The 27680-nt window shown below is 47.3% G+C and overlaps 1 protein-coding gene across 1 annotated transcript in view; it reads right to left on the bottom strand.

Moving 5' to 3' along the window:
* LOC121684578 (cytoplasmic dynein 2 heavy chain 1) overlaps nucleotides 1-27680 on the bottom strand; it is a 170373-nt gene that overhangs the window by 124636 nt on the left and 18057 nt on the right. Inside the window, exons 26-53 of the mRNA XM_042064637.1 lie at nucleotides 27343-27513; nucleotides 26800-26958; nucleotides 25810-26033; nucleotides 24396-24528; nucleotides 23431-23548; nucleotides 22430-22542; nucleotides 22112-22225; nucleotides 21478-21631; nucleotides 19187-19392; nucleotides 18289-18471; nucleotides 17859-18041; nucleotides 17171-17394; nucleotides 16432-16544; nucleotides 14271-14470; nucleotides 13477-13741; nucleotides 11554-11761; nucleotides 11142-11271; nucleotides 10607-10762; nucleotides 9982-10241; nucleotides 6025-6271; nucleotides 5416-5567; nucleotides 4996-5140; nucleotides 3907-4009; nucleotides 3178-3345; nucleotides 2646-2776; nucleotides 2067-2315; nucleotides 1482-1590; nucleotides 844-957 (exon numbers count right to left, since the gene is read on the bottom strand). Coding sequence (XP_041920571.1) covers nucleotides 844-957; nucleotides 1482-1590; nucleotides 2067-2315; nucleotides 2646-2776; nucleotides 3178-3345; nucleotides 3907-4009; nucleotides 4996-5140; nucleotides 5416-5567; nucleotides 6025-6271; nucleotides 9982-10241; nucleotides 10607-10762; nucleotides 11142-11271; nucleotides 11554-11761; nucleotides 13477-13741; nucleotides 14271-14470; nucleotides 16432-16544; nucleotides 17171-17394; nucleotides 17859-18041; nucleotides 18289-18471; nucleotides 19187-19392; nucleotides 21478-21631; nucleotides 22112-22225; nucleotides 22430-22542; nucleotides 23431-23548; nucleotides 24396-24528; nucleotides 25810-26033; nucleotides 26800-26958; nucleotides 27343-27513 — 4732 coding nt within the window. The remainder of the gene's footprint in view (nucleotides 1-843; nucleotides 958-1481; nucleotides 1591-2066; nucleotides 2316-2645; nucleotides 2777-3177; nucleotides 3346-3906; nucleotides 4010-4995; nucleotides 5141-5415; nucleotides 5568-6024; nucleotides 6272-9981; nucleotides 10242-10606; nucleotides 10763-11141; nucleotides 11272-11553; nucleotides 11762-13476; nucleotides 13742-14270; nucleotides 14471-16431; nucleotides 16545-17170; nucleotides 17395-17858; nucleotides 18042-18288; nucleotides 18472-19186; nucleotides 19393-21477; nucleotides 21632-22111; nucleotides 22226-22429; nucleotides 22543-23430; nucleotides 23549-24395; nucleotides 24529-25809; nucleotides 26034-26799; nucleotides 26959-27342; nucleotides 27514-27680) is intronic.

Genomic DNA, 27680 nt, shown 5'->3' with positions numbered 1-27680 from the left:
AGAGAGGAGGAGAGAGAGAAAGAAAGAAAGAGAAAAAGAAAGAGAAAGAGAGAGAGAGAGAGAGAGAGAGAGAGAGAGTGCATGCAAGAGAGTCCTCCATTCTTCACGCCCCAGTGGACATCGATAAGGGATTATCTCACATTTCTGACCAGCGTGCCAGTTCGCGCCGGGGTGCACTAAAAAATCTCCCACGCAATAGACCCAGAAAGCCAATTGCGTGACTCCGAGCTGCACCGCCAACATCGCTTGGCACAGGGACAAACTCTTCACTCACTCACTCCCACCCTCACCCTCACCCCAAGCCTGTCAGACTGCCAATATACCGAGTCAAATCACAGGGCTTATAATCCGCACTATTAAAAGGTCATCACTGAATATCACATGTATCTACAGGGAATCACTTACAGAAAAGCTCTGCATGCTTTAGTGTAGTGGACACACTTGGCACGTTAAATCTGATTCCAGGGTTTTAAAAAAAAAAAAAAAAAAATTACTTTCCCACCGTTACAACAGAGGCATTGTCTTATTTGGATCCAGAGTAAAAAGTTTACATAAGGGCCATCAATATCGGTGTACTTCCTGTGACGGACAGGGAGTCACTCTGACAGGACCCATCAGGGCTTGTATTTAGGCGCTCTGCCTCTGTCGGGGCCGGATGTATGTATTTTTTTGAACTCCAGTGGTGAATCCACCCAAATGTAATTGAGAAAGATGGAGAGGCTGATGCGCCTGCACGCCTGAGGGGGTGAGACGGATGAGCTGACACACTCCCAGATGGGACGCCGGAGCGGAGTGAAGGACAGGCGGAGATGAGGGTGCGGGTGGTGTCGTAACCAAACTCACGGTAGGCAAAGTAGTTGAAGATGGGCCCGGTGAAGCCGTCCTGGGAAGCCTGGTCTTTGAGGGAGGACAGCAGGGGCTCCAGCTCCTCGGTGGAGTACAGGCCTGGGACTTCACCTGAGGAGCAGACACAAGCCCAGAGGTCGTATCCAACTGACTCCAGAACAGTGGTGCTAAATGTAAAGTCACTTTAGTTAGGAAGGAGGCCTCAGAGTAGTATTTACTGTATGTTGGATGAAAGAGAGTTTTTTTTTTTAGAATGACAAAAAGTACCCTATTACAATTCTGCCTACACATGCCTGCATGCCTCTTAAACTTGCTCAAAACATTTCACTAATGAAATAATTACTCCCACTGTAACACCTTGACCCAATCAAAACGTCAAAAAGCACCTGCATTAGCATACAGTACACCTGTGAGCCACACAACTAATCTGAGTCTAAACATTTACACACAAACAGGCACCCATACACACACACACACACACACACACACACACACACTATTCATCACATTCACAACACACAAGTTAGTACACACACACACACACACACACACACACAGACACACAGACACACAGACACACAGACACACAGACACACACTCGATAGCACACCGCACAGCCCAGCAGATTAGCACACCTGAGGAGAGCAGGCTGTTGACCATCTCCAGGAATGCGGGGTGGACAAACTGGTAATCCTCCAGCAGCAGCACCACCTGCTGCCCCTCAATACCAGCCAGCTGCATGACCTGCAGGAGGCCCATACACACACACAACAACAATGATTAGGCAGGCTAGGGGTCGAAGACGCTAGCAGGCCAACACCACTCAGTCGGGTCACCTGAGGAGCTATGGGGACGCGCGGTCAGGCCAGTAGGATGTCTCACCTCTCACTCTCACAGGTGGGAAAGAATGTGAGACGTCGAAGTTGCATAATAGTAGTGACAGATTATACGCTCGGTTTCATGTGAACACTGAGTAAGATTACAGTAAAGAGAGGAACCAATTTTCTCACTTCAAAGTTAGCAGATGCTTTAATCCAAAAAGTACACACGCGCCAGTGAACGCAAATAGAGTTATAATCAAGAAAAAAGAGGCTATTGAGGGATTTATAGAAACTGACAGATGATATCCTCAAAAGAAACTAGTGAACCAGAGGTACTGTACGCCCGGGAGACTAAGTTGTGGGACTAAGTGACAGGGTTAGAGTGACCGAGGTGGCTACCGTTTTGAGGTCGGCGTTGAACTGCTTGAGGGCGTAGTTGCGGGACACTTTGGGGGTGAAGAGGGTGGCGGCGTGCATGTGGCTGACCACTGAGGTGACGGTGCGCCGGCCCACACCGCTGCGTCCTGCCAGCAGCAGGGAGCCGCCGGGCCGACTCAGGACCCGGTCCACGCGGGACATGAAGTCCAGAACCTCGTGGAACAGCAGGATGTCCAGTTCACGGTTGTCTCGTCCGTACATCAGGATACCCTGCACAGAAACCAGTCAGGGGACAGTAGAGAGAGGACATATTTTTAACGAGACTATAATATACTTTTTTTTTAAGGAGACTATAGAGTTATATTATTGATTAAAAAAAAAAACTTTTACTTTGAAATTTTTGTTGTTCGCCAAAAAAAACCCAAAAGGTGTTAAAAGATAATGAGCTGGCAGTTTTTTGTGAGTTCCTATTATAGTCGGCCATTTATAAATAGCACTGTTGTTTCTGTTGCTATCTGGCCGAAAGCGAAACTCGTGCATTATAGTGTATTCCACTTAAACCACAAGCAACTCCACAAGTCAAAGGGGCACTGTACCGACCTTGCGGATGACCTCCTTGAGGTCAGCAGAGTCCAGGCGTCCGAGAGGTTTTCCGTGAGGGGGGAGGGACTGTCCTGGAGCCATGATGGCCCCCGCCTCATGGGCCGCCCCCCACGTCACATAGAAGGTGTCTACAGATCACATGACCAAAGGCAGAGACTCACTGCACTGTCTGTATGACTACATTAGTAATAAACTAACCCCATAAGTGCTTATAGAAATCAAACAGGACAACCCAAAAGGGATAAAAGAAATCTAGTAGGTCTAGTGAGAAAACTTTCTAGACAGTAAATGACTTTGGATCCACTTTCAGGGTCAGATTCATCATGAGGTCCTTGTAAAGATCAGCAATCAATGTAATCACTGGCACCTTAGCACATCCTCTGGTTGTGAGTGCGGTGTGTGTCTTTAAAAGCAATCGGCTATCAGCTAAATCAGAGGCCCCTTTCCCGAGGTAGTATCAAACTCTGAGAATTGAGTCCGCATCATTTCCCTCGGGGGGAATATTTCGCCTCGGTCGTGATGCGTTTACCAGACATGCTGTCGAGGACGTCGGAGCCCCAGTCTCCCCGGATGACGGACATCAGGATGTTGTCGAAGGTGTGGAGGTCCTTGGCGGAGACGATGCGGTCCCTGAAGAGTCTGCGGGCCTCGTAGGCCACTATCTCCAGCACGGTGTCTGTGGCCGTGGTGGATTTGCCTGCAGGGAACAAACACAGCAGCCCATCAGTCTCCCAGTGGGGGCGGCCATAGGGACAGGACAATTCTCTAAATATATGCTTTGGAAAGTAAATTCTCTCATTACCAAATGATACATACCCCCGTTTTTGGAGAGGTAAGCAGTAGAAAAGAGGGGAGGGTAGGAGGACATTAAAATATGATGAGCAATGAGGAAAAAAGTTTGCCTGTATACGCTTTTAATTAAAATTAATGATTTGATGCGATATCGCAGCGTGAACATATTGTGGAGGGACCAGTTTGACAGCAGAAATGATGAGGCGGACGAAGAACGGAAAAGAACAAGAGAAAGAAAAAGAGAGAGAGAGAGAGAGAGAGAGAGAGAGAGAGATACTGAGTAGAGGTTGGGAGAGAGAGTGTACTGCAGTCTACTAAGGGAGTCCACAGCTGATGAGATGTAAATTAAAGCGGCCAGTTAGTTGATGTTATCAGTCAGGGACAGTTAGGGACACTTCCTGGCCCTGTGGAGTAGAGCTCCGGGGTAGATGGCCCCAAGGGGCCAAGACTGGGAGGCCGTCCTTACCTGCGGTCAGGTCATAGCGAAGCAGGCTCAGCACCCACTGGGTGAGAATGCACGGCGTGAACAGGTAGTGGCTGTAGTCGTCCACTGTGAATTTGGCCTTGACCTGCCAACACAGACAGAGAACACAGCAATTACACTTAGTACCACACTGGAGTGTATTCAGTCACTGGTTCCCAACCTTGGGACATGCGCACATTTATTCACCCTCTCTCTTTCACACACACACACACACACACACACACACACACACACACACACACACACACACACACACACACACACACACACTCAAAATGCACAACTGCACAGTGTTTCTGGGCATCAGAATTAGACTGCATGCGATACACTCCTAGCGTGAACCCTCTCATGTTTCGAGGCTAAAAGATAATAGTGTCTCTATCAGGGACAGATAACCAGCTGTCACTCTTACTCCACCTATTTATCAGCGAAGGCAAAGACAGCCCAAGGCTAGCGGGGGCACCCTGATAAAGGTGTTGCTGTCTAACGGCGTAAATGTGTGAAAGAGTGTAAAAACAAGACAGAAGGATTATAAATCATGTAAATGGCGAAGGTCCCCTCACTGGTGCATTGTGGGTAGCTGGGCAGAGCAAAGTCTTTCAGCATGAGTGCACTTTTATCAGGAAGCTTTGTGCCAAAAAGTGAGTCAACTTCAGATAGGTATTACCGTGGCGAGCAGATATCTACACCATAAAGAATTAAAAACCTTGACTGTGCATTTTATGTAATACTACATTTTAAAAGACCGATTTTTGTTTTTAAAAAATGCATGGTAGTAAAAAATTCTACACTTGACCTTGATATTAATGTTTTAACATGCATTTAATGATTTCATTCACAACCAAGACTATTAAATTTAAAGTTTGGCTTTTTGTAGGGGTTATATGATGTGTTGTGTGATCTGGGAAATAAACACGTCAGAGAATAATGAACACAGGCCATGAAACTAGCAACAGAATCACAGAGGTGGGCAATTTTGAGATACAACTACTTTAAATGCAGTTAGCGCTGCCAATCGTGCCTAGTTGAGCTAATATTACTAAGAAGCCGACTCAAACTCCAGCTGCCCACCTGCTCGTACACCTGCACCAGTGAGCCGGCCAGCTGGTGGACCTTCCCCGCCGTGCCCCAGGCAGCGTGATCTCCCAAAGTCCTCTGCAGCACCGGCTGCAGGTAAGCGCCGTAGATGGTCTGCAGCTGCTCCCGGTCAGGGTAACTGGAGATGGGGGAGAGAGGGCCATCGGTCAGCACCATGTGTGCAGTGCACCAAACACACTTCAGAGTAAGAGTCTATGCATTTCCTCATATATGATGAGAGTTTCTATACATTTAGAACGGGCGTGCCAGTTATAAGCCTATACGGCATAAGACAGAGTGGCACAAATGGATGCAGCATAGGAGACGGGGAATGTATAGGGGGACTTCTGCGTCTTCGCATTTAAACCATCGTATATATAATTCCTCAAGGACCTCGTCCACTGCTGCACTTACTCGATGGTGCAGATGCGCACTATGGAGGTGAATCGGGTGGTGAGGAGGTGTCTGCCCACAGCGCCCCCTGCTGACATGGAGGCAACGATCTGGATGCCCTCCAGGCCCACCCACTCCAGGTTCTCATCGTAGAAGCCCTGGTAGGTCAGCACCTGTGGAGGGGAACAGCGCCGGGAGGTGAGAAGACCGCAGGAACAGTTGACATGGTGACGACAGTAAACACAGTATAAAAAAAAAAAAAAAAAGCTACTGGCTCCATCAGGGGCACTGTGGTGCAACTGGCTACAGTGCCCATACCACATTCCAAGTACCCACAGGGGACTTGGGTACGAGTCAGACTCAGGTAATTTCCCAATCCCACCCCATCTCTCTGTCCCACTCACTTCCTATCAATCATTTAAAAAAAGACCCAAAAATATACTATAAATATAAATATATAAAAAGGAAAGCTACTGGATGCCACTGAGAGCAGACATGAAGATATATAGAATGTGCTGTATAGCAACAACTACACAAAGCCCCATCAACATGCTAGTGGAAGCAGGATTAACTGATGCACAACAACAAGAGTTACTGAACCACAAAAAGCCCCCGAGGTGTCTTCCCCACCTGCTGCAGAAAGGCGATGAGGTTGCTGGTCCCCCACTTGTCCGGCTTGGGCAGGTTGATGTCCTTGAGGTAGAGCACGAGGCGCTCGCAGTCCTTGGGCCGGTACACGCGGCCCGTGTTGGAGCTGATGACCAGGCACGTCTGCGTGAGCTTCTGGAGCACGTGCCGCGACGACGTCTGAGCACTGCAGTGCACCACCGCAACCTGGGTGGAGCGCAGGCGCGAGAAGGCGTAGCGCAGCAGCATCCTGTCGACCATACACACACACACACACACAGACACACAGACACAAACACAAACACAAACACACACACACACACACACAGACACACAGACACACAGACACACAGACACACACACACACAAACACACACACACACACACACACACACACACACACACACACACACACACACACACACACACACACACGTAGATGTCGGTCTTAATCAGCTGCTCATGCAATGAGGAAACAACAGTGCCATGAATAGAGGAACTGGCAGTTCCATCCTGTCATCATGATGGACTTGATGCTTCCCAATTACACCTCCATTAAGGAGACTTCACGGTGTGACATAAAAAAAACTGTAAAGTGGAATGTCAATTAATCCCCCATTTGAGACAGGTGAATTGAGTCAATACTTGTCAGATACTGTAAGTCAAATGAGTTAGATAGACTACTTGAGTGAGCTATGCATCCAGTAAATCTACAGATGTCCACACTGTACATTATATTCAATTTGGAGAAAATGTCATCATGATAACGTCAGTGAAATTACTGGCAGGAACTGTCTAGATTCTCTTGACTTCAACAAAGCAAGGCCCTTTATCTGATTAACCTCTCCAGTGCTCTCAGTCCTCCATTTCTGTACACAAGCGGCTACTGAACCTTCCCAGCCCAATGGGAGTCAGACTCCAGTGTGGATTCTGGTGGCGGGAGTTGAGTGCATAGACACAGAAGGCTACACAGATCAGTGGTTGAGTGTCTTAAGCAGTCAGACCCCTCCGAGCCGCAGCCAGAGAGCATCAGGATCATCAGACTTCAGCTTTAACCTTTTAACAGTCTAATGGACACCTCGCGCAGCGGCACACATCTCACCCCTACGAACTTGCAGAGCCTCCCAGAACAACAACAAAACAAAGACTCTAATTAAAAAGAGTGAAAGATAGAGGAAAGAGGAAAGAAAGACATAAAGAAAGACTGAAAGAAAGGAAAACAGAAAGAAAGGAGAGAAACAGAGTGAAAGATAAAAGAAAAATAATAAAGGTGAAAAGAGAAAAGAAGAGAGAGAATGGAGGGATGATGAATGATGAATAGGCATGAAAGGCGGTGAATGTGAACGAGCTTGACGGCGGCCCCTGTGCTGGTGTCTGTACAGCTGACCGCGCTGGACGATTCAAAGGAGGTAATTGGGCCGAGGCCATGCCGCAAATTAATTAGATGTTCTATCATCAAACGGAGATGACAAGAGGAGCTCCATAACACTTGACCTTTTGTGCGGATGACTGTGGGCGTCTGTGTGTGTTTGTTTGTGTGAGTGTGTGTGTGTGTGTGTGAGGGGGTGGGGGTGCATTTGCCTGTATAAGTGTGTCTCTGAATGTGAGTATAAGTGTGCCTGTGAGTGTGTATGTGTCTGAGTGCATGTGTGTGGGTGTGTGAGTGTGTGTGTGTGAGTGTGTGCGTGATTGTGTGTGAGTGTGTGTGTGAGTGTGTGCGTGATTGTGTGTGTGAGTGTGTGTGTAAGTGTGTGCGTAAGTGTGTGCGTGAGTGTGTGTGTGTGTGTGTGTGAGTGTGTGAGTGTGTGTGTGAGTGTGTGCGCGAGTGTGTGTGTGAGTGTGTGCGACTGTACATGTGTGCCCATGTATGACCATGTCGGTGTGTGTGCAAAAGAGCATGTGTAACAGTGTGAATGACTGTCTCTATGTGTGTGTGAGAGAGAGAGAGCATACATGTGTGTTCACACATGTTCCGATGAGCGCTGCCCGGGCCAGTGTGACAAGGCTGCAGTCTCCACTGGCCTCCTCTGGGAAAGGCCATCTCATCAAAGAGACTGTCTGGCCTCACTCGGGACAGAAGAGGTCATTCTTCAAAGGGATCAATTCGCATGTGTGTTTCTATCTGCCTGTCTATGTGTGTGTGTGTGTGTGTGTGTGTGTGTGGCTTGGTGGATGCATTTAGGGTGTGCGATTCTAGATATCCCCTAATTGAATTGCATGCATTCAACACACCCAAGGATGCCCTACTGAGATGCAGGAGCAAATCAGAGAGAGAGAGAGAGAGAGAGAGAGGTGAAGAGAGAAAGAGAGAGAGAGAGAGAGAGTGTGTGTGTGTGTGTGTGTGTGTGTGAGTGTGTGTGTGGTGAAGTTTTTAATGGATAATGGAGATAAGCGCACGGTACATGAGATATGTGCAGAGCGCTCCTGTAACAGTAATTACTGTACATACTCTGGGTGATGATCCAGAGAATCTACTGCAGCTCCATGTGAACACACAACTATAAGAGAGCAATCTGGTGCTACATGAAGCATAGACTCTATAATCACACAGACATACACACAGATATATATATATATATATATATATATATAGAGAGAGAGAGAGAGAGAGAGAGAGACACAGACACACACACACACACACACACACACACACACACACACACACACACACAAGCCCTACTTCACCTCTTCCCCTCACCTCCTCAGCCTACATCAAAGCCACATTCACACCCCGCTGGGCCATCATCACACAGTGAAAGAAAGAGAGAGGGAGAGATAGAGAAGAGAGAGAAAGAGATGTCTCAACCAGTGACTGAGCCAAGACAGACCTAGACACAGACCCACCAGTGCCACCTGTTCAGGTCATCCAAAGCAAACTAATTATATTACCAGCTAGCCTGTTATCTTGCTAGTTTTAGACAAAACCTAACTGCTGCTTTAAAAAATAATATCAATGTGTTCACGCAGGGTATGTTCTCGCAGGGTATATATATTCAGGTAAATGTCTTGCTTCCTCCATATGCTGTTATTGTAGTTGATACTCGACTCTTACAAATTCTCTTTAATATCTGCAGCTCCTTCATGTTTCTCCACTGCAAAGTCTCTTTGGAGACGACTGGGAGCTTAATGAACAGACGGATATAAAATATTAGTGTAATATACTGTAATCTAGAGCAGTGCTGTAATGCTCTATGCAAATGTACTCAGTGTAATACATTAATAACTCAGTGATTTGGGCATGCTCACTGCAACACATTATACCCTCTAATGTTACAATGGAGACACTCTGAGATGCCGACAGAAGTTCCTGTAGACACAATGATTCCCCCACCACGAGTGATTCATTTGCCCTCAGGAGAGTCAGGGCTTCTCACTTTAACGCATCTCTCATGATATGCTTCCAAACGAGCAAAAATGGCCTTGTATAGCATGTCTAGTCATCTCATTATGATCGCTATGTGTTACAGTAGAGAGGAAAAAGCCTCAATGGAAGTGAACACAGAGAACCCAGATTGACCTCTATCTCTCTCTCTCTCTTTCTCTTTCATTTGCTTCTTTTTCTCTCTCTTTCTCTCTGTCATTTTAATGTGGAAAGAGAGAACCCCAAACCATTGAAATTACATATCCTCTCTTCTTGTTTCCTTCTCTCATTTTTCATGCTCCGACCACGAGACTGTTTAAAATACTATTTTAAAAATGGTAACAAAATAATGTGTGCGTAATAGCTCTCTCTCTCTCTCTCTCTCTCACCACAGGCACCGAAGCAGAGGAAGTAGGAGTGCTATGGAGGTGACAATCTAAACCCTCGGAAATCTAAACCCTCTCTTTCTTCCTTTCGCTCTCTCTCTTTAGTTCCCTCTATCTCTCTCTCACTCACTCGTATCACTCTCTCTCTCTCTCTCTCTCTCTCTCTCTCTCTCTCTCTCTCTCTCTCTCTCTCTCTCTCTCTCTCTCTCTCACCCTTTTCCACAGCCCTCGGGCCCCACTAGGAGGAAGGGGTGGCGGTGCTCGCTGCAGAGCCACTGTCTGAAGTAGTCCAGGCCGCGCTGCATGTCCGCCGTCTGGATGACCGGCAGCCGCTGAGGGTTGTTGAAGTCCTCCACGGTCAGATGCTCCGGACGCTCCAGTTGGTACGCCACCAGGCGACCCGACTCTGAGTCGTAGTAGGTGTCCAGCGGCTTACGAGGGTCCGGCGGGCTCTCACGGGCCCAGCTCAGAACCTGGATGTGTATAGAGAGGGACAAAAACACAAACACACACACACACACACAGTCCAGTCTATTTAGTTGAGTGACCCAGAGGTGGACAAGCGGTATCACTGGAGGAGAACTGTGAAACAGGAGTGATAAGGGCATTCTGCTGTCTCAACAGAGTGACACAGGTGTGTGAGGGGTAAATGTGTGTGTGTGTGTCTGTGTGTGTATGTGTGTGTGTGTGTGGAGGACTGTTGGTGTGGCTGACACAGGTGTGTGTGTGTGTGTGTGTGTGTGTGTGTGTGAGTGTGTGAGAGAGAGAGAGAGAGAGAGAGAGAGAGAGAGAGAGAGATTGCGTGTGTGTGTGGAGGCGCAGTGTTGGCGTGGCTGACCTCTTTGGCGAACTCCTGCCGTGACTTGAGGTTGAGGTTTCCGCCCAGACCCCTGATGAGGCTGACCACAAACTGACCACGCTCGCGCACCCCACTGAGGTGAGACAGGCCATTCATCACCGTCCCCACCAGACTGGTCTCCACCACAAAGTCATTCTACACAGAGAGAAGGGAGATGGGGGGAGGTCAAGGAGACAGAGAAAAGAGAGAGTGATTGTGTGGAAGAGAGAGTGATTGAGAAATGAGAAATAAAGAGAGAGACAGAGAATCAGTGTTAGAGTGAGAGTGTGAGTGGAATGGACCATGTGATTAAAAAGGGGGGGGGGGTGAGGTGAGGAGGACAGAGAACGGCAGGCATAAAATGAGAATGACCATTTGAGAGAAAAAGGGAGACAGCAAAACAGAGCGAGAGAGAGAGAGAACAAGAAAAAGGTAGAAAAAAGACAGAGCAGAGCAAAGAAAGAGTGACAGCAGAATGTGAAGATGTGATGGCGTGAACACAAAGTGACGGAGAGGCTCAGTGGACCGTGCGCACCTGTTTGAGGACCCAGTCCAGGCCGCGGGTGAAGTAATCACCCAGCCAGTTCTCCAGGTTACAGCGGCACTCATCAGGCTGGGTCTTCAGCCACGACTTCACCAGAGAGTTCACATCCGTGTCCTCATCGCTTACAATGGCAAACATGATGACAGAGTTCACACACACACACACACACACACACACACACACACAAAGAATATAACAGTTGGAGCACACAGATTTGTTAAATTCAGATACATAAACATGGTAAGAGCATAAGAAGTGCCTAAACCCTACATATGGTCAAAATACCCCCCAACCCAAAATGTGAACAGGACACACACTCATCCAGACCGCTTAACCGCATGACTGAAGATTTAATGGTGCTGCATGCACCTTGGTGAGGTGTCAGGTTGAGGAAGAGGAGTACCTGAGGAAGATCATTCCCATGCGGGAGATGGTGGCGGGAGAGGCGCAGCTGAGGTCGTGCGTCTCAAACAGGAAGTTGACGTTGGGACCGAACTGGATGCGCTCGCCGCTGGGCATGGTGAGCAGGCGGTTGTCGTCCAGCACCGAGTTCAGAGACTCGATCCACTCGGGGTCAATGTCGCCGTCACAGATGATCCAGGAGCTCACCTCTAGGGCGAGAGAGAGGGGTGGAAGAGATTGGGAGTGCTAAGGTTACAAAAGGGATTCTGAAAGGGAAACAGTCACAGGAATACAGGCGGCAAAAACAAACAACAACAACAACAACAACAACAACATATACAGTATTTACACATATACATATATCCAGGTCATGTATATTGTATATTGCATTATTCTATTCTAATATTCTAATACACATGGCATGTAGTATGTGGTTTAGTGCTACTCCAGTCTAAAGCCTACAGTGTACACTGTGCATCTTTTTCCTCCTCTCTCTTTTTGCTGTTCTCAATCAGTGTCCCATCTGTCCGCCCCTCTCAGTGGCATTGTGCTGATCTGAGTCATGGGAGTGTAATGAGGAGCAATGCAAACACAATTAAGTACATTTGAAGCCTGGCATGATAAGCAAACAGCTTCTCCCCGACTCACTCTATCAAAGCGAGCTCTTTTAAAAATCATACAATTCCCAAACTGATGTGTGATACCCACTGATGTTGCTTGAATTGCACCCCCCCCCCCTCACTGTTAACTCATTGAATGCCAAGCTGTTTTCGGAAGCTTTGTCCTAGAGTGCCAGCAATCTAGACCATTGTTGATGATTTTTGTACAGCCACAGCATATTCTGTGTTATAGCTATGAACACATACAACACAACATGGCTCATTTGAAAGGTGAGACTTTAAGCTCTCAGTGGGTGCAAACCGTGTATTTCTACACGACTCTGTGCCTGAGAAATCCCAAGCTAAACAGTGGCTAGTTTTCATCAAAATACCTGTTTTTTTTCTAGAAATGGAGATATTGCGTCTTTTATGAGTCACTATCACCGACATATTCGGCACTCTGGCAAGGGCGTGCCCTCTTGCAAGCGTGACTCGGCCTACCACCCACTCCGCTAGGCCCGGCTCGTGGTGGAGATGGAACTCCCTCCTCAGCACGGTGTTTAGTCACTTCTTGTAATGTTTTTGACCTGTCGTGGTCAGAGTCATCTTGTCTTAGTAGAAAGGTGGACTCATCCAGCGTTGTCTGGCGAAAACGCACCTGCTGCAATATCTTTTTCTTCGACTTTTTTATTTCTCCCTTCAGCACCTGAGAAGTGTTGCCTGCAAAGTTTCTGGGAAGAGATCTAACCTAGTGATAAACCCACGAAAATCAATGACCTGATTTTGACCTGGTGTGCATGTCACTGATAGGCTAATCAGTGACTGATTCGAAACAAAGCGGCAACCATCAAAAGCCGAGTTAAGATCAAACGTCCAGATCTTGCGTTTTCATGAGTTTTCGATCGCCATATATTTCATTTCCATTCATCACAGAGTTCCCAAAATCACATATAAGGTGTGTTAGAGTGTCTAGTTTCGTAATTAAAAAAAAAAAGCTAAAAACATAATATTAAGTTTTTGGCACTCAACGCATGAGAAGAAAAAACGTAATATTACGTTTTTGGCACTCAATGAGTTAAGTACTTTTTGGGTAATAAAATAAAGTATTGTAATGTATAAATGCAATCTGTCTATTTAAGTCCCTGGTCTGTTCAACGGTGGCTATACAGTATAAATGCAATGTGTGGTTGTTGCTGATGTTTGTCTATGGTGAAGGTGTAGATTATGGTGTGAGTGGACAGTGGGTGGGCAGGTGCGATGTGAGTGGACAGTGGGTGGGCAGGTGTGATGTGAGTGGACAGTGGTTGGCCAGTGCGTCTCCTCACCTTGTGGCTCTCTCACCACCTGCCGGGCGCTGCTGGTGAGCACACCGTCGGACCACTCGCGCGTGTCCATGTCGATGTGGCCCAGCAGCTGCTGCCGTGGCATGGCCTTGGGGTTCATGGTGTACTGGCGCACGGTGCGGCCCGTGCGGCCCAGCGCCGCCCGCAGCATGCGCCACAGGGTGGACTTGCCCGCGCCGCTGGGGCCCACCACCACCACACCCATCCGCTGCCGCAGCTGCTCGTAAAGCTCCAGAGCCTTCTTCATCTGGGGGCAGGACACACACACGCACACACACACGCACACGCACGCACACGCACACGCACACGCAGGCACACACACACAGGCACAGGCACACGCACACACGCACACACGCGCACACACGCACACACGCGCACACGTTACTGGACATGAATTACTCAAACACAACAACTCCTCATCCCAGCTTAAAACAGCTACATCCAACAGCTCACTGCTCCAGGTTAGTGTGTGCTTCACCTCACTGTGTGTTCACTGTGTGCTCTGTGTGTTCGCTAATTCACGGATGGGATAAATGCAGAGACCAAATTCCTGATTTACATTTACATTTTTTCACACACGCACACACACACACACACACACACACACACACACACACAGCTTCTTAGAATGACGATAAGAAATCTGAGTTGTGTAGGGGGGGAATTTGAACAATGTTCTTCAATGGTGATATGCAAATACAATTGTGTGGGGGCATCAGCATGCGCACCCTTATTCCAAACAGGTAGTCACGCACCGTCTCTAAAGATCTGCGTACCTGGCTGGGGATGATCTCCAGACGCGCCTCCTCATACACGGCCTCTAGGGCGGCGCTAAGCGTCTCGTACTCCACGTCCTTGAAGTCCACGCCGGGGAACACGTCCCTCACCAGCGCGTCAAACCGAGAGCTGTCCGCAAACGTCAGCTTGGACATGGTGTTCAAACGCAGGGCCTGGACCACCAAGTGACTCTCCTTGACTACAGGAAGAAAAGCAGAACCTTCAAACTCTTTTCAAGTACCGGTATCTTCTCAATATCTCTTGACACACACACACACCATGGTGACATGTTTGTGAATTGATCGGTTCGTTTTTGCCGATATTTACCCAAAGCCCCTTTAAAAGCTCTAGGAGTTTGAGAATTCGAGATTACATACGGACAAAGAAATGCAGTGGATGGAAAGAGGTGCTGGGGCTAAATAAGAGGGTAAGACGAAGACATCCAGTCCCGTTGGAGAGGTCGGAGAGGTCTGCCTGCACTGTGGGGCCCAGAAGCACAGAGGTGCGGCAGAGCTCGAAGCTTAAGTGGCTTAATGGTCTCGCCTTTATTGATACTTTTGTTCGGAGGGTCTGTCTGCGCTGAAGAAAACAAATGCTTTCTGTTGCTGTGGACACTTAGCAGCCAATAAAGCAGCCGGGAAAACAAAGAAGTGCGATGCAATCCTGACAGCATGACAAAGACAGGGAGAGTGGGAAACAGAGAGAGAGAGAGAGAGAGAGAGAGAGAGAGGGAGTGTGTGTGTGTGTGTGTGTGTGTGTGTGTGTGTGTGTGTGTGTGTGTGTGTGTGTGTGTGTGTGTGTGTGTGTGTGCCTGAAAGCGGGAGAATGAGCAGCTAACTCAGCGAGGCGCGAGTGGATATCGACAGGCAGCCTTTTAAAGAAAGGCCCAGAGCGGTCAGATCCAGAGGATATGTGTGTGTGTGTGTGTGTGTGGGGGGGCGTGGGGGGTAGATCTGACCAGACCAAGGGGTGTGTGTGTGGGGGGATGTGGGGGTGTGGAGCGAGCGCGGGCAGACAGCGGGAAAGGGAGGGAATTAACTCCAGTAACATCAAAGCAAACAATCACACAGACGAGAAACAGAAAGAGGAGAGTTGACATTCACTGGGGGATTTGACTTAATCAGAGAGCAGAGAGATGGACAGAAGTGGGCACAGGAGACACACATGGAGCAGGACGGGGCGAGGAAAAGAAAAGGAATTGATCACGTTTCACAACTGTAGCCTCCACACTCCGTGTGTGTGTGTGTGTTTGTGTGTACAGTATGTGTGTGTGTGTGTGTGTGTATGTGTGTGTGTGTGTGTGTGTGTGTGTGTATGTGTGTGTGTGTGTGTGTGTGTGTGTGTGTGTGTGTGTGTGTGTCTTCCTTCTCATTTCAGTGCTGGTGTTAACAAGCTCGACTCACTCAGACAGCATGCGTGAGCAGGCCAGCCCAGAGCACCACTGCCTCCCAGAAGCAGTTCCGCAGAGAGGCTGCATATGGCCCTGAGTGTGGTGAGCAGTTAGCAACACCTTCAAATGTACAACTGGTAAGCAGGCACTCTTTAAAAGTTTCATGACTGGTTAATGCCATTTGGCTATGCTGAAAATTTCAGTGCTAGGGAAGGTACTGAGCTTAGGGGGTTCCAGTGAGAATGTATTCATCAGATTATTGATTTTGGTGAGAGTGTACAATTGACTTACTCTAAAATACTGAAATATTTCATGGCCATCACGCTACATTCTGTCTGTGTGACCTGTGCAGGAAAACTACTACAGTCTAGTATCAGAGGCTGTATGTAGGCTAGAGATGTAGAAATCTGTGTGTTTAGAGGAATGACTGAAATAGTTATGTGAATATATAAGACTGCACGACTGAAAAAGCTAGAGTAAGAGCTAGAGTAAGACAGAGAATAAGATTGAGAGAATGAGAGAATAAGATAGTGTAAGAGTGTGAGAATAAGAGAGTGAGAGAGTGAGAGAGTGAGAGTGTGAGAGTGAGAGTGAGAGAGTAAGAATGAGGGAGTGAGAGTGTGAGAATGAAAGAATAAGAGAGTGTGAAAATAAGAGTGTGAGAGTGTGAGAATGAGAGTGAGAGAATGAGAGAATGAGACAGTGTGACAGTGAGAGAGTGAGACAGTGAAAGAGTGAAAGAATAGAGAATGAGAGAGTGTGAATCGTACTGTTGGTGTTGCCACTCCGTCTCAGCTGCTGCAGCAGACTTCCACAGCCCCTCAGTACTGTCTTCAGAGCGCGCAGACCCCAGTCATAGTGCTGCTGTGGGGTCAACAGCTCCCTACACACACACACACACACAGACACACGCACATGCACACGCACACGCACACGCACACGCACACGCACACGCACACGCACACGCAAACACAAACACAAACACAAACACACACACACACACAGACACACACACACACACAGACACACACACACACACACACAGACACACAGACACACAGACACACACACACACAAAAGACACAGTAGTGGAGTAAATCAGGAGGACACGGCATGTCATCCTTCAGTATATCCCAGCGGTCCTCACTGCAGGATACCGATTTAGGAAACCTGACTGTGCAACCTGACAGAGGGCTTAAGTCCCTCGATACAGACAGAGACAATACACACACACACACACACACACACACACACACACACACACACACACACTGGTGGATATACTTATCTTACTTCATTTATACAGTATTTACCTAGCCTGGAACTGGACCCATGACTTTGCGATTGATTTCTCAAGTACAAAATACAAGTACACTCTAAGCAAAAATACACTATACACAAACATTTCCTCACAGACAGGCAGGCAGACAGACAGACAGACAGACAGACACAGACACAAAAGCTATCATTTCTATATTTCTGCTGCAAAAATAGACCTAGAGATTGTACCTGGCCAGATTAAAGATGGCCACCAGCTTGCGGCCGAGGATCTTGCCGTCCTTGAAGCCCTCGGAGTAGAGGATGACCTCGGCGATGAGCTCGTTGTCGGGCCGAGACATGGCCACGGGGCGGAACAGCTGCTTCAGGTTATCCGGAAGCTTCTGGCGGCCGCCGTAACCCTTGCCTGCGGGGTTGAGCGTGATGAAGATCCCCGAGTTGGGATCCAACTCCACCTGAGAGACAGCAGGGCAGGGCAGGGGTGGAGAGTGAGAGAGAGAGTCAGAAGTCTTCCCCTGCCAATGCATTGGGCTGGATTACAATGCGAACAGTTTAGCTTAGAATGGGCCGTTTCCCCTCCAAGACTAAGTATTTTTTTTCTCAATGGAGATATCCCATGCATGTCTCTTTTAGTCCAGGACTAGGCTTATTCCAAACTAAGTATCTACTGCAGGGCTTGCCATTAATGGTTGCCCGGTTGCCTGGTTGCCCCTGGCTACCAAATTGTTACAAGTGGCAACTAGATTTGATTGGCTTTGGCAACCAAAACCTCATGCCTGGTTGCCAAGCTGGCAACCACTTTAAAAAGTTAACGTTGAGCCCTGATCTACTGCATGGTAGAGTATACCCTATAGCTGATACTTCACATCTAGAGGACAAGTGCCTGTCCTGTCTGTCGGGGGGGGTTCCCTCTCCTCACCTCCTTGCCCAGAAGCTCACAGCCGCCTCTCTGGTTCTTGATGGAGTTCTGGATGGCCTGGATCTGCATTGACACGGCCGACAACACAGCCTCCTCCAGCCGGTTGAACTCGTCGAAGCAGCCCCACGCCCCGCACTTCACCAGGCCCACGAAGATGCGGCCCATGGACTTCACGTCGATGCCCTGAGGAGATCCCCACACACACACACACACACACACACACACAAGAACACACACTCACAGACATAATTAACAAGACCATCGCATGGAGGCAGATGTACAACAGATTAGTGGTACTGTGAGTATCCTCGTTGTTTCATCCACCTGCAAAATGTAATTTTATTATCTCAGTGTGTGTTTGTGAATGCATTCTTTGTTCTAGTGTGTTTGCATGTCTCATTCTAAGCCCTTTGCATGTGTGCACATTCACCTCGTCACAGTTGAAGACCAGCACCTGGCGGCCGAACAGGCCCCCCAGCGCCTTGACCGACTCGGTCTTGCCGGTGCCGGCCGGGCCATACGGGTTTCCCCCTAGGCCCATCTTCATGGCCTGCGTGAGCGTCAGATAGCACTTATCCGTCAGGGGCGTGTGCACCAGCTTGGCAGCGTTCCCCTGTGGAGGAAGATGGAAGAGGCGCAGAGAGAGGGGCAGAGACGGAGAGAAAGATAGAGGGAGGTGGGGGAATGGTAGCAGAAAATAAAGGTGGGGAAAAAGAGGGTGAGAGAGAGAGAGAGAGAGAGGGTGGAAAAGGGGATTTAGTGTTAAAAAAAGAAGGATGAGAATGATGAAAAGATAAAAAGATAACAGGCAAGAGAAAAGGCATGGAAAAAGGAGAGAAAAGGAGAGAGATAAGAAGGGAGGCTTAGAGTGTGGTACAGCCTGCAGATCTACAGCCAAATGCTGCAGGGCTCTACCGCTTATCCATGAGTGTGCAGCACCATCTACTGGACCACTGAGGAAATGCGCACAGCCCCCATCCACAATTTCACTGCAATGTCGATATCACTGTCCCTGCCTTCCCCTCGTTATATTTTCTTAATGAGAAAGTTCAACACCTTACAAATCAGACCAGATTATATTACTACTTTGTCAATGCCAGCTGACAGGCTGAAGACAGCCACTGACTGATGGTGATTAACAGTGACCGACTGTCAAATACATCATGAAAATACAAAATGAACTCATTATCCAATGGACTTAATCTCAGATTCACTCTCATGGTCAGACACCTGCTCCCCTTCAGGTTGGCTTCCAATCCAAACTTTGACGTCTGACCTTACAGCAGGAGCAAGGTCACACTTGGCCGTGACCTTGCAGGTGGGTTTACCTGGTACTCATAGGAGTAGTGGAACTCGGCGTCCACCATCTGAATGTAGCAGTGTCGGTCCTGGCGCAGGTAAAAGCGCAGCTGCTTCTTCCAGGCCCAGCTGTCCGTACTGTGGGCCTGCGCGTCGGCCAGCTGCTTGACCACCTCGATGTTGTGGATGATGTCCAGGATCAGGGCCTTCAGCTTCAGCTGCAGCACGCTCGAGTCTGGGGGTCAGCAGGCAGGGGTCAAGAGGTCAAATTCGATGACAGCTGAATCATTATTTACAGTTAGTCAGCTCGATATGGGTAGTTCCTCAGTCACTCATTTATCAACGACACAACCAATGCGTGAGTCTGAAGCACAAGGGTAGGTTTGGTGGAAGCACAGAGAGTTCAATCATTCACCAATCAGTTCATCAATCAACATTTAATTAGTCAATCAGACAAATCAGTCCACTTTTTCAAAACACTGTCAATGCATCAGTCAGTACACAGAAGAGAAACCCAGTCGCAAGTCGCTTGAGTCAGTCGCTAAATCAGCTATTCTGTCATTCAGTTCATTTATATCAATTCTTTCAATTAGGCCTATATGATGCTGCACATTTAACAGACCCTTGCTTACTGAATTGTTTAATAAGTTCCTATGCTAATTCACTGATTAATCAATTAGGCAAATGCGCAGTAAGTCTACCAGTCTACTAATCGACTAACTCATCAGGAAATGTATGTCTCTAAACAAGGCTATTCATGAATGAAGGAATTACTGGCTGAATAACTGCAGTTATCAGTGTGGCGGTTATGTATGCAGTGATAAAAACATGTTTGATGATCACTTGAGTCATCACATTCATAGTCTAGTCTATTCACCATACATCTGATGCCGGGGCGTCAGAGGCGCCTTTCGCTAAGTAGAGAATGTGAAATACAAAATGAAACAGTCTGTTCATTTCAAACGGATGCTGGACGAGAAGAGGAAGTGCATCATTAAATCTCGGGAATAATGAGAGTTAAGAGACAAACGAGAGACAAACACAGGGATACAGAGAGAGAGAGAGAGATGCAGAGAGATACAGAGAGAGGGGGGTAGAGAGGGAGAGAGGAGAGAGGGAGAGAGATACAGAGAGAGAGAGAGGGAGAGAGAGGGAGGGAGAGAGAGAGAGAGAGAGAGATGCAGAGAGAAAGAGCAGGCTACAGTCTAATAACTCTTCTTGCCAAAAGAAAGGGAGGCTGTGACTAATCGCCGCCTAAATCTGCTTTTCTGCTTTTTATTTTCCTGCTCCATCATAATGGCGTTTCAGTGAATCAAAGAGGGGCTTTTAGAGCGCGCCTGCCGTTTGCCCGAACCTTTCATTAAGCCACTGTCATTTGATTAGCTTGGCAATTACTCGGCACTGCTGCTGAAATATTTCCCCTCCGGCGTCTTGTGGTAGGGGGGGGGTTGGGCAGCAGGCGCTTGCTTATTTACGTCATGGCCCAAATGAAAATTAAAGTAATAATGGTCAGGCCGTATTCTGAAACGGTCTTAACACCACTGAGATTTACGGACACACAACAAATATACATTCAGTAGCTACTGACTATAGTCATGCACAGACACATGTACACAAATACAAACATAACACTGCCCATATCCGCGCGCGCGCGCGCACACACACACACACACACACACACACACACACACACACACACACACACACACACACACACACACACACACACACACACACTGTGTGCACACCAGCAAGCATATGCAGAGACATCTCTGTGCACACACAAACTTAGCTGACAAACTACCTAGTGAAGTGCAGTATTTTATAGGCATTTAACCACCCAGCCAACTAAGTGAAAACTGCTGATAAAGTAGGGCAGATAGCCTTATTAGACAGAAAACTTTTATCGGGCTCCAAAAAATGAACCATAATATGCTAATAGGACACTCAATGAGGCTGAAAGACTGATTCAGGTGCTTTGCACAGTGAATCTTCGCTGGAAAAGGTTATTGTTATGTAAAAGCCAGACTACCTGGCTATTAAGTACTGTTCAGCCCTTGTGTAAGACACTATTCTGCTCCTTATGTCCATCCTGGTTCGCGTCATTCCTCCCCAGTCTTTCACAAATGTACCACTCATCAGGAAGAGACAGGTAGATTATTGCATAATGCTTCAACATATCACACAAAAAACCATACACACCCACATAAATGCATCTCTAAAAGACCTTTCTAGACACTTTGTTTGGTTCCAATTAACAGGGAACTATGTGGAACATAAAAAAATGCACACACACACACACACACACACACACACACACCTGCGCTGCCCTGTGTGTCGTCTGAGCTGGTGTCCACGCTGGTGTAGTGCTCCAGCTTGGCCATGAGCTCCAGCTCCAGCTGCTGCAGGCTCTGCTGGTGGAGGGCGTTCTCCACGTCCTCAGTGAACTGGATCTGCTCCGCCACACACAGGATCTACAACACACACACACACACACACACACACAATATCACTCATGTAAACACACATGATCTTGATTCATCGCACATGATTTAAAAACACCACACATTATCACTAGATACAACCCTGGAGTGGAGCATAAAAGGACAACAAAGCCCAAGGAGTTCACACCATAGACACAGACATAACACACACACACGCAGATCAGACATCGACACAGGACACCAAATATACAGTCAGGCATACAGTACACACAATGTGTGATTCAGTAGCAAACGCAGAAGAGAGCCACACTTGAACAGAGGCCGAGTCCCAAAATGAATGTAATGGTAGCGTGTGGGCTCAGGACGTGATGCTGTATTAGTCCATTAGGACTGTGAGACGAGTTAGCGTGTTGTCTTGTTTAGGTGGTGTTGTGTTGTGATGCTACAGTACACGCCGTGGTGGGCCTGCCTGCCTGCCTGCCTGCCTGCCTGCCTGCCTGCCTGCGGTACCTGGGAGGGGTAACGAGACGGGTCCACCGCGCCCCTCTTCCCGGCCGACACACACTCGCACAGCAGCTGCTTCAGGGTTTCCTTCATCTCAGAGGAGAGCTCGCTCAGCCACACCTATAAACACACACACACACACACACACACACACACACACACACACACACACACACACACAATCACACAGGCAACACAGACACATTGTGCATGCACACAAAGAGGCAAAGAGTAAGCTAAAAACACAAGTTCATTAAACACTGAAAGAGATGAGGCTGAGACACATGATGACCACACAGTAGCTGGGCTCTGCGGCCCACTGACCTCCACGTCGTTGGAGATGCGGATGAGGTTCCTCAGGGGAACCACCTCACCCTCCAGGGACTTCATGGCCGTGATGTGCTGGAATTCAGCATCAAACTCCACGCTGCTGATGCCTGAACCGCACACACAGCACACACACAGTCTAATACATGAGCCTGCAAACCCCTCCCTGCTTACCGGTATTTATTAGGGCTGTCAATCGATTAAAAAAAATAATCTAATTAATTACATACTCTGTGATTAATTAATCTAAATTAATCGCATATATATTTTTTGTTGTGAAAGTATTTTAAATATTTAAATTCAAATGAATCATTGAATAATCAGCATTAGTGACATTAAAGTTCAAAAACTCTTTTATTATTATTTTCACTGTTCAAATAATTGCCATAATAATCTGATATGACCTAATATGCTGAGGAAATAAATTCAAAAGTGCTTCGGGAAGAAGTTTTTTTTTTTTTTCACATACAAGGCATTTCAGGCCACAGATATAACAACCTAGGGGACACAATGAAAATAAATTAACACTTTATGTTTTATGAACACCATCAGGCCGTTTTTAAAAAGTAAATGTTCCAATCAATGATCCAGGCAGCACGTTTTCTTCTCTCTCCTTCATTTTACAGTCTAATTTTTACTGACTAGAACGGCTCGGGGTCAAAGGTCATACGGAATCAATTAATCTGCACTAATTTTTTTTAATCAGTTATTTTTTCTCAAATTAATTAATCGAAATTAATCAGTTATTTTGACAGCCCTAGTATTTATATTTATTTATATATATATACATAACAGGCTCTTTGCGAATATTTGGATGCTGTGTTGTTTTAATCAGTATTGGTCATTCCAAATAAAACAATCAAAATTAGCACAATGTTTGTATTGTCAGGTGAAATATAACAGGCTCTACGAATAGTTTGATGCTGTGTTGTTTTAATTAGTACTAGTCATTTCAAATAAAATTATGTGCGTGTGTTCGTGTGTACTCATGAACTGACCAGCGAAGAGCTTCTTGAGGTGGGACTGGATGACGTTGGGGTTGGTGGCCTGGCCCAGGATCTCCAGCAGGTCATCGTCCCCGATGAAGTAGAATCGAGGAAAGGCTGACCGCTTCTCCTGTGGAGGTCCAATGACATCTCAATCACACTCGCAGCTAACCTACACTTACGTCCAGACTCACTAACTACCGAGCCAAAGCAGTCCACAAACATATCCCTCATAATACAAGAACACCTCATCAAGTCATTGCGTTATCGTGTTCATCTCATTCAACCAACCCAACGTCTTCATCAAACTCTATTTATTTGCTGGACTATTCTAGGGGCATTTAACTTACATGCCCAATAAACACAATGGGTCTAATCAGAACCCCGCTCTGAGAACAAACCCTAGACACAGGGTTTCATTGCTGCTAATGAAAGATTGTTATCTGGCATTACACCACTAGCTTAATTGCTAATGGTGTCATTTGTTTTGTCAAGAAGCTGAAAGGGCATGCCAGAGTTTTATTTTGGTCTGCACAGCGGTTGCTGTGACATGTGGTTGAAAACATCCCCTGTTCACCAACTGAGCTCCAGTGAGGTTATCCGAGGCTATCTGCAGTTATCTGAGGCTATCTGGTCAACATGTGCTGCCAGCTGATAGCTGGGTGTCAGGCTACGGGAGTTAATCATAACTCAACCACACTGCAACTCACACATGCCACATCACTTCCGATGAATGAACAACGTCCTGTGACCTCGTTCCGAGTCTATAAACGCCTCTGTCAATTATGTCGTCGCATCTGCCAACTTCCTCCAAATTCCAAAAGTTCACTTCACTTTAACTTTGTTGAGCAACAGCAACAACGGGGAAAAAAACAAAAGGAAAAAAGGCAAGGGCTGTGCATATGAAGTGACATGATTCTTTGCGGCTCACTTATGCCTATCAGTGGCAGTGAAAGCGACAGCTGGGCTGCGCGTACCTCCAGGAACTCGTTGAGGGACTTCTGGCAGCGCTGCAGCTGGTCCAGGATGGTGATGAGAGAGTTCCGGATGCCGGCACGGGCCGTCAGAGACGTCACCCTGCTGTCGCGCTGCACGTCTGCCATGATGGACCTGACAGATAAAGAAAGAGAGAGAGAGAAAGAAAGAGAGGGAGAGAGAGAGAGAGAGAGAGGGAGAAAATGAAAGAGAGGGAGAGCAATTAATAGCAGAATTTATTTAATGAGTAGCTAGTGTACATCAACTTACAACAACACATTACATTTATATAGTGCTTTTCACAACACTCATCGCGCTTCACATTGAAGGGGGAACCTCACTAACCACCAACAATGTGTAGCACCCACCTGGTGATGCACGGCAGCCATTATGCACCAGAATGCTCACCAAACACCAGCTTGAGGTGGAGAGTGAGGGAGTGAATGAGCCAATTACACACAGGGGGATGATTAGGGGGCAAGATTGAATGAGCCAGGTTGGGAATTTAGCCAGGACACCGGGGAACCCCCTACTCTTTAAAATAAGTGCCATGGGATCTTTAGTGACCACAGTGAGTCAGGACCTCGGTTTAACATCTCATCCGGAGGATGGCATCTCCTGCAGTACAGTGTCCCCGTCACTGCACTGGGGCATTGGGATCGATATTTTTATCCAGAGGGAAGAGCACCACCTGCTGGCCACTCACCAACACCACTTCCCATCCAAGTACTAACCAAACCCACACCTGCTTAGCTTCAGTAATTCACCAAAGACAGGGTATCCGTTGGTCTGGCTGCTAGCAAACTTAATTATGATGAGGCTGCCAGCAGGTAAACACAGTAAATAAATAAATTGCTGTCGTAAAGACATAAACCGGCACGCTTCTTACATCCCATTTAGGCCCTAGTGCAAACACTCAGCCCGTGCAAAGAAGGAGAATGTGCAATCGATGTGTGTGAGCAACTAACACAGTACAGAGTTGAATAAATCTCACCACACATGCACACATACACAAATGCTTTGTGTCAAATTTCACTTAGGTGGTGTTCACCCTGATTATTCCAACATAGAGAGTGTTGAAAACATGCGAGGTAGAAATTGATAGTGTACATGTTGTTGCTATGAAACGTTATATGTAGCTAAATCGCTATCTCCCTGACTAAGCTAAGGCAGGCAGCTAAGCAACAACCCATTGTTGAAAAAACACAGCCTAAAACCTAAAGACTAATTTTAACTTTCCGTGCCGCGCGTTTTTAGAAGCCTCACTATTTTGTGTACTTTTGCCCCGCTCTTATAAACGTGAGGCGCGCTGCAACAGTCAGTCACACTGTTCCATAGGGAAACAACTGAATTTGAGCGCCTGGAGGTGAAACTGGGACCCCCCCTTAAGGTTGCATCTTCCTCCACTGCGCTCACCTGAAGTCCTCGTCCACCCTCTTGAAGCGCGCCTGCTCCCGGGGCAAGGCCCCGCGGCCGAAGATGGGCTCCAGGTAGACCCACTTCCTCTGGATAGAGTTGAGGTTGTGCAGGTACTCGTCCAGGTCGGCTAGCCGCGTCTCCCACAGCGACACCTTGTCCTGGAAGCCGCGGTAGTATGGCGAGTCCTTCAGGGACTGGAGCAGGCAGCGGTTGTCCCCCACCTGGGTCAAAGAGGTCAGAGGTCAACTCTTTTTTAACACAATGCTTTTAAGAATACACAGTATATTGAGAGCGAGCCCATGGTGTCAATAAAAATTGTCCTTCTAATGGCTTGGTCAGTCACAACTTTTTTATCTTCCACGATGGTCTTTTAGGATTGACCATGTCAGACTATGCATAGAACCATAAATCATTGCTGCCTCTTGGTCGGGAGACTGACCACATTACAAGATCATGAAGTCTATCGTTCACGTTGCGTGTCGTCATAGTGTCAGTGTCAACACGGTAGTCATAGGAGATCCACCAAAAATTCTGACATGCTTGACTTTTTGTCGTGGAATTGTGGAACATCGCAGACAATTAATCGCTGGTCATTGAATATGTCACATTACAAGACACGTTCTTCCTTCGGCGTCATTCCCGACCTTTCATATTCGGGCACAACACTGGAAAATTGTCAAAATCGACAAAATTGTGGCACAATTGGGTTGAAATCGTGTAATCTGGCCAAGCCATTAAACAGGAGACTTGAGATGAAAGTGATAAACCTTCCGTGTAGAGGTCTGTAGCCAAAAAAAGAGTTATACTATGTGTTAAAACCTTACAACAATGACAAACTTTGAAAAGAAACACAACACTAATCCTGTTCTTTTTTTTTTGGCATGTGTGAGTTGGGAAAATAAATCCGATTTTGCGACCACACCAAGACTCTCCGCACAAACAGTTAGGCAGAAACAGCCGTGCAGATGTACTCTCTGCAGTGCCCACCTGGTTGACCATGTCCTTCCAGTCCTTGATGAGCTTGATGGTGGCGCCGCCGCTGTCCACATAGTCGATCAGGGTGAAGCTCGCGCCTGCCCCCCACAGGTCAAGCTCCCGCAGTGCCTCCCGGATAGTCACCTCAGCCTGAGCCCTGCTGTTCAGGTCCTGAGAAGGCCAGAGGAAAGATATACAAGAGCACGTTGAGGTATCAACTGGCACTAGTGATGGTAACACTACTAGTAGTAGCAGTACTAGTGGTGTTTGTGGTAGTGGGCTTGACAACTTGATTATTCAGGTTCTGAGTAGCATAGGTTTAGTGAAAGAACATTTAGTTGATGTGTAGTAGAGCAATATCAAAGCATTAGTATAAATAGCAGCAATAGTACCAAAGATAGTATAGAAATCGGTAGCAAATAACTGATAGTAGCGCCTCTCTCTAATGAGGTAATGAGGTAATGTTGCAATATTCAGAAAGGCCATTAGTGGATCATGACTGCGCATGAGTAATGTGTTTAAAAGTTCCCTGTGCTGAGCCATCATGTGCATCACCTTCAGCTCCAGGGCCTTTTCCACGATGGTGTCGGACACGCGCAGCAGGTCCCCGAACAGCAGCCTCTCCAGCGTAGTGCCTCTAGGCAGCCCCAGGAGCCGGAACAGGTCCAGCCAGTGGTCCTGGGACAGGTGCTCCCCGCGCACGTACTTCAGCACAGGCACCAAGCTCTATATATACACACACAGGCACAGACACACACACACACATAAACACACACATGTACACACACACACACACACACACACACACACACACACACACACACACACACACAGCAGATCATAAGATATTGATCAAGTATACTGCAACAGGCACCTACTGTATGACACAGACT

Source organism: Alosa sapidissima, chromosome 15 (genome assembly GCF_018492685.1).
Source record: "Alosa sapidissima isolate fAloSap1 chromosome 15, fAloSap1.pri, whole genome shotgun sequence".
Classification (NCBI taxonomy): Eukaryota; Metazoa; Chordata; class Actinopteri; order Clupeiformes; family Clupeidae; genus Alosa; species Alosa sapidissima.
Note: the sequence above shows the minus strand (reverse complement) of the source record. Positions and strands in the feature narration are given on the sequence as shown.